Source organism: Branchiostoma belcheri, unplaced genomic scaffold (assembly GCF_001625305.1).
Source record: "Branchiostoma belcheri isolate BF01 breed outbred unplaced genomic scaffold, Haploidv18h27 scaffold223, whole genome shotgun sequence".
NCBI classification, from domain to species: Eukaryota; Metazoa; Chordata; class Leptocardii; order Amphioxiformes; family Branchiostomatidae; genus Branchiostoma; species Branchiostoma belcheri.
In genome coordinates this window covers 260311-266953 of record NW_017803747.1, presented here as the reverse complement: position 1 = coordinate 266953, position 6643 = coordinate 260311, and the positions used below count along the sequence as shown (strand labels likewise).

The 6643-nt window shown below is 39.5% G+C and overlaps 1 protein-coding gene across 1 annotated transcript; it reads left to right on the top strand.

The window, feature by feature from the left end:
• The first annotated feature begins 92 nt into the window (after positions 1 to 92).
• Positions 93 to 1429, top strand: LOC109470418 (ficolin-2-like). The gene is made up of 3 exons (XM_019769361.1): positions 93 to 241; positions 588 to 852; positions 1176 to 1429. The coding sequence occupies exons 1-3, from the start codon at positions 167 to 169 to the stop codon at positions 1427 to 1429; spliced, it is 594 nt and encodes a 197-aa protein (XP_019624920.1). The 5' UTR covers positions 93 to 166.
• The last annotated feature ends 5214 nt before the right edge of the window (positions 1430 to 6643 follow it).

Here is a 6643-nt window from a genome sequence, read left to right as displayed (position 1 = left end):
CGTCTCCTGTTCGCACTTATTACATAGGTACATTATGTTACGTATCAGTATGTTACAATAACTGTACACTACACCGTCTACCTCTGCCAACAACGCAGACTCCGACAAGCCCCAAGACTGTCAGGACATCCTTGACAACGACGAGACCACGCCCAGCGGCGTGTACATGGTTTATCCACGGGACAACCTGGGCGGCTTCAACGTCTTCTGTGATATGGACACGGACGGAGGCGGCTGGACGGTAAGTCTGGTCTGAAAACTATAATTTCTCAATGCACAATACAGCTGCATTTGTGGCTATAATTTTCTTTTATTTGACGGAGAAGTTTTATTTCATTGAGAATTTATTGAGAAGTTTTGTTTAAAGGTTATCTTTTTATACCTTCGTGTGTAAAATATTGTTTTGGGAGGATAAGCTGTGAGTGTGTGTGTCTGTGCCACTAGTGTAGGATGACAGCACGTTGGTGGGGGATTGACAGACAGAATTAGAAGATGTTAAATGTCTCAGAGGTTGAAGGGCTTGACCTGAGGAATTCAGCAAGTCGAGAATTTATTCTCAATCTCGGATATTCTTGTTGCTCTCAAAGTTATTCCAGAGACGCCGAGACGGAAGCGAGGACTTCTACCGGGGCTGGGCGGACTACAAGACCGGCTTCCCTTCCAACCTGAACGGCGAGTTCTGGCTGGGGAATGACAACTTGTACCGCCTGGCTGTGCAGAAAGTCTACCAGCTCAGGGTGGATATGGAGGATGCGGAGGGAAACACGGCGTACGCCGCTTACGACACGTTTGCCATCTCACCTGAATCACAGAACTACAAGCTCCACATAGGGACTTACAGCGGTACTGCAGGTAAGGATGTGCTCGTATCATGGCATCGTAGAAGTGTGTAGGCAACATGACTTTGTTTTTGAACTTATCTCAATGATACTATTTTAACTAAATGTAATCTGTAAAATCTTACAATCATTGTATACACATATATATTCATTTTCGAGTATAAAAATCTTGTTAAAAGACTGTTGCTGAAAAAAGACAACTTGAATACAATGTTTGACATAATTATGAAACGGATTCATTGCAATATCGTTAAAGAAATAACTAATGCCAATACGCATCAACACAAAGGAATACCTCGTCTTTTTATGTGGAGTAAATGTCTGTTTTTGTCACAGGAGACAGCTTGACGTACCATGACGGGAAACCATTCAGTACCAAGGACAGAGATAACGACGAGATCACCTCCAGCTGTGCTCAGTGGTACAAAGGTGCGTGGTGGTACACGTCAGGTTGCCACTACTCCAACCTGAACGGCCTGTACCACCTGGGTACTCATGAGGGTAACAGCGACGGCGTCAATTGGTACCACTGGAAGGGTAATAACTACTCCCTGAAGCGCACTGAGATGAAACTCCGACCAGCTCCATAACGTCATACATTGTGTTTTTTTTTTTTGTTGTGTGTGTATCTCCTACGAACTAGGCGTTCAAAGGTGCGTGGTGGTACAACAATTGCCACTACTCCAACCTGAACGGCCTTTATATATATATGTATACATATACCACCTGGGTACTCATGAGGGTAACAACGACGGAATCACCTGACGCCACGGGAAGGGTCATGAATACTCCCTGAAGAGCACTGAGATGAATCTCCGACCAGCTCTATAATGTCACACATTGTGCATTTTTTGTGGGTATCTTCCTAGGACCAAACATTGTATGGTCCTGGAAAGATACCCATAAAAAAATCCACAATGTGTGACATTATAGAGCTGGTCGGTAACATTGTAAGCAGTTTGCAGTGTTTGTGCTATTTTTTTTATCTAAATAACAAAAAAAAAACATAAATACATACAAGATGACGCCGCACTCAAGTTCCATGGAACTTATATTAACGGAGCCATCTACACAAAATGTTTGAACAAAGATACACCGATTACATGGAAAAATATACTGATTACATAGAAAAATGTGCAATTTCTTCTGCAATGATGTGATTTTGCTCTCATTTTACATGAGCATGGCTCTAAGGCTAACATTGCAGGTCATCAATCGTATTGCTGTATGTTACCAGTAGTGATCATTATGATCTCACAATGAATAGAAGAACACAGTTAAGCTTTTTAAAACACATAATAATCATTACACCATAAAAGGTTGTCATCAGTAGAAAGGAGGTCATTTTTAAACATATAATAGTCCTTACGCTAAAAAAAGGCTAAAAAGAGCGTGCCTTACAATGAAATTGAAATGTAGTTTTTTATTTAAAAAACGGACTAAAAGCATAGGACATTTTGAACAGCTATGTACTCAGCCAGGCCTGTACTCAGCCTTAACATTTATCTCACAAATTTAGATTATTTCTAAGAGAGAAACTTTCTAAGAGAGAAAAATACAAGGCATGCTTTTATTGCTGTGATAGAAAACATGTTAACATTTGGCGAAGGAATGTGATCTTGGAACTCTAGTCGGACATGTTTGATCACTCCAAAGGTCGTCTCTTTACCGTAATGATATTGTTAACGCGGATATCCAATGGTATCTAGTTGCATCTTGGGGTTTGTTATGTGATTGACGTATCTAAAAATGTCTTTTACTGTGTGATACCTTGAAAGTACCATTGATATCTCTGAATTTAATGGTAACGATATGTTATATAGCCGTTTCTTTTTGTGTTTTTTTTTTATAAATGTCCAATGGTTTAGTTACTCTTACCGTATATTTTGAACAGCACAATAGTGAGTGAAATGTACACGCCGCAGAGTTGCATCTTCTGCTACAAAATGTAAGAAGCCACATGTGTATTTCTTTCAGAAACTTAGGCCACACTGACATATATATGACATTACCACTACCACGAATTGATTTTGTTACCTCTTTGAGAGTAAATCTTAACAATAATCTAAAAAGCAATTGCATTTTAAAAGTATGTCCATAAGTAATTTATAAGATGTAAATTTATTGGTTCATGTGTAAATCTTAACAATTACTTAATATTATGCATTCGTATTTTATAAGTATGTCTATAAGTAATTTATAACTGAACCCTACCAGACATTGCTACATATGAATATTGCTTTGTATAGCACTTGAGTGATTGTCCTTAGAATTTGTAATGATTGAACACGCCAATTTTAACGTTGTATTATATTGTAACGATTTTAACTGTAAATGTTTAACTACTTAAATCAGACTGACACGTTTGTAAATCGCCTCACAATTCAGCCCGTCACGAGTGCCAGGAGGCATTCATGTAAGGCCACACCAAGTAAATTTTATGGATGGCGCCCGCGCGCGCATTGATTTTGGCCCGTTCCTAGAAAAAAAAAAGAAATTCCGCTTCCTGTAACTATGACTATGAACTATGAAACCCGTAACGCGAAAACAGGACAGGACGACAACTGCTATTCCACCTGATTTATTGCTGTTTTGATGATGGATAAAAGAGACTTCTTGCTTGTTACACATGTGTCACCTCATTCAATTTGTGTCCTAACATTTGTCTTCTTTTAGTATATTTCTAATCTAGGCATCTTGTTTCTTAGGGCCCTTCTTGGGTTTTTTTTCGCCCTCTCGCATTAGATTTAGGGTCTCCAAAGGACGTCATCCATAAAATTTACTTGGTGTGGCCTAACAACTAAAGTGCTAATAAACCAGTCTACTGCTACTACTACTATATGGATGACATCCTCTGAAGATCCCAAAACTAGTGCGCGCGGGCGATTAAGAAATGCTGCTAAACCACAGGAATAGCAATTTAATCTGGTATTGTGAATTTCTATGTAGTAGTAAATAGTGGCTGGCTTTTACGACAAGCCGGAACATGCAGGCCTTGTGCGGCAGTTATGAATCGGCACTGTACTAATCTATGGCAACCTGGGTTCCGCCCTCAATAGTTAGGCCACATAAAGTAATATTCTGGATGACACCCTCCACAGACTCCGAAAAAAAAACAAGGCGGGCCAAAAAACAAGATTCCTACACATTAAAGTTAGATATCGTAAACCTTGTTTAATAAGAAACGACACCTATATTGTGCTACGTTTACTGCCAAGTGCCAGCTATTACAACATCCCTTTCTTACTGATACAACCTTAAAAATTAAAGTTTTCAGTCACTGTACTAATTATATTTTCAATTAGCGGTGTAATCTAATTATTTGTTCAATAAATATTTACATCAAAACACGAAGAATGAAGCTGACAGTAGCTCTCTACATTAGTCATCCTAATCTTATATCATCCAAGCTAGAGGTCGAGCAAAGTAAAGTAAGTTTCTTCTTGGCTTGGCTTCGTTGTCCGAAGATTTAAGGGTCCTTCCCTCTCCTGCTGCATGCCCGCTGGTGGCTGACAAGTCCGATGCGTGACCGGCATACTCGGCCACAGTGGCTGCAGGTAAGTGACGAGTCTGGTGTTGGAGCCGTGACGGTGCGGTTCTTCCTCTTACTGCGTTTCTCTTCGAGGGCAGTTCTGCGTCTCCTCTCGAAGGCAGAGACTGAGTAAGTAACTTTTCAATAATTAGCTAATTGGTGTGCTCATAGTTTACGCAAAGAATGTTTATAGTGACTAAAGTGTTCGAGAATTGCGCAATCCAAAGCTCATTTGTGGTTCATCATGGGGGCAAATGATATTGATATCGCTTTACAAACATTCGTAGCACAAGTCGCACAATCAAAGTTCTGTAAAAAGTCGATAATTATGTATTCATTGAAGCATAATCCATCGGAAAATAGTACTCCCTTCTGGCCTTTAGTACTACAGTTATTATGGTCGCTCCTGGAGAGGTGCTTCTTCCATTTTAACAAAGATGTTGCTTGTACATTTGTCACACTTGTAGATTCAGCTTTTTCCTCATGACTTGTCAAATGAAAAGACAAGTGGCATTTCGTAGCTGCAGAGTAACTACAGAGATGACGGTTAAATGGGTTTTCTCTTATGTGGGTTTTCATGTGTTGGGATGATAAATATTTTAGGTCTGTCCTGAACCCACACTCCCTACAGATGCAGCGTTTCTCATTGGTGTATGTTGGTAGATGTTTGCCCAAAGCAGATTTCCGTGCAGCAGAATAGTCACACTGATCACTGTTGTAAGGTTTTTCTCCTGTATGGGTTCTTATGTGAACGGATAAGCTGGACCTTAGGGCTGTCCTAGTCTGTACCCGCACTCCTAACTCATGTAGGGTTTCTCATGAGTGTGTTTTGTGAGATGACGGTCTAAATGGGATTTCTGTGCCGCAGAATAGTCACACTGGTCACATCTGTAAGGTTTTTCTCCTGTATGGGTTCTCATATGTTGGGATAGATAGTCCTTTCTAGCTGTCCTGTGCCCACACTCCTCACACATGTAGGGTTTCTCTCCAGTGTGTTTCAATAGATGTTTGTCCAAATCGAATTTCCGTGCTGTAGAATAGTCACACTGATCACACCTGTAGGGTTTTTCTCCGGTATGGGTTCTCATATGTTGGGACAAATAGTCCTTTCTGCCTGCCCTGTACCCACACTTTTCACACATGTAGGGTTTCTCACCAGTGTGTTTTGTGAGATGATTGTCCAATGTACCTTTTCGTGCTGCAGAATAATCGCACTGGTCACACTTGTAGGGTTTTTCTCCTGTATGGATTTTCATATGTTGGGATAAGTGATACTTTCGAGTTGTCCTGTACCCACACTCCCCACATATGTAGGCTTTCTTACCGGCATTATGCAAGTTGACTTGTTGTGCTGCCGCCTTGTTTTTAGCATTTTTTGTTTTGCTTACCAGAGAAACCCCAATGGGAGACCCATCACATGAATTCTGACCAACTCCGGTTGGAGACCTGTGTTCTGCTTTTGCCATGTTTTTGTTGAGTCTGATGAGAAAAGGAAAAAAATTATAAGGATATAATTGTAAAGCCTTATATACCAGACTTACGATTAGCATAAAATAATATACATGTATTTCTAATTCTAAAGTGATCAGGCTTTGACCTAATTATTTACAACTTAGCAAATGGTGAAAAAAAACAAAGTGTTTTTCAGTTAAACGCCTTATGGGTATTTGCAGAACTTGCATTTACTTATTTGCATTTATATTTATATAATTATGTTTGTTTTTATGATGATGTTTGTTTTAAAATCATCACAATATTCTAAAGAGCTATTTTCCTAATGTATGTCGTACATTAATTTGGTCAGAGGTCCAAGTATGTTTTGTTTCGTCCCCCTCCCTAATTTCCACTACATTTTTATCCCGGGAAATTTCTATAAATTACATCGTCCTACTGCGGTCCTAAGTCTTCTTCCACAGAAATAGCCTTAATATATTGACCTTAACTGTTAACATCTGGATATTTTTCTGTTCGTGTCTATGTCTTACCTGCTTCCTATGATGGTTTTTCTCTCACATTACATATTTGGTAACCATACTATCCATTTTCTGTTTTCACATATCAATTTTACATGTTTCCAAATTTGTACTTTACGTGTCTTGCGAATCCAGTTAACATTCCCATATTACTATATTATTCCACGTCCTCCAAAAAACGCCACTTTGCCTGATGCAGCATGACGTACATGTACGTGGCAAGGATCGAACCAATTCCTTTGTCAAACGCATGTTTGGTTTCCCCCCTGCTAGTTTGCTTCATTGCGTTATCAAATAAA

Coding starts and splice junctions, on each gene's coding strand:
- LOC109470418 (XM_019769361.1), top strand. CDS start 167: ATGGTTTATCCACGGGACAACCTGGGCGGCTTCAACGTCTTCTGTGAT. Junction 242..587: donor CGGACGGAGGCGGCTGGACG/GTAAGTCTGGTC, acceptor TTGCTCTCAAAG/TTATTCCAGAGACGCCGAGA. Junction 853..1,175: donor GACTTACAGCGGTACTGCAG/GTAAGGATGTGC, acceptor TTTTTGTCACAG/GAGACAGCTTGACGTACCAT.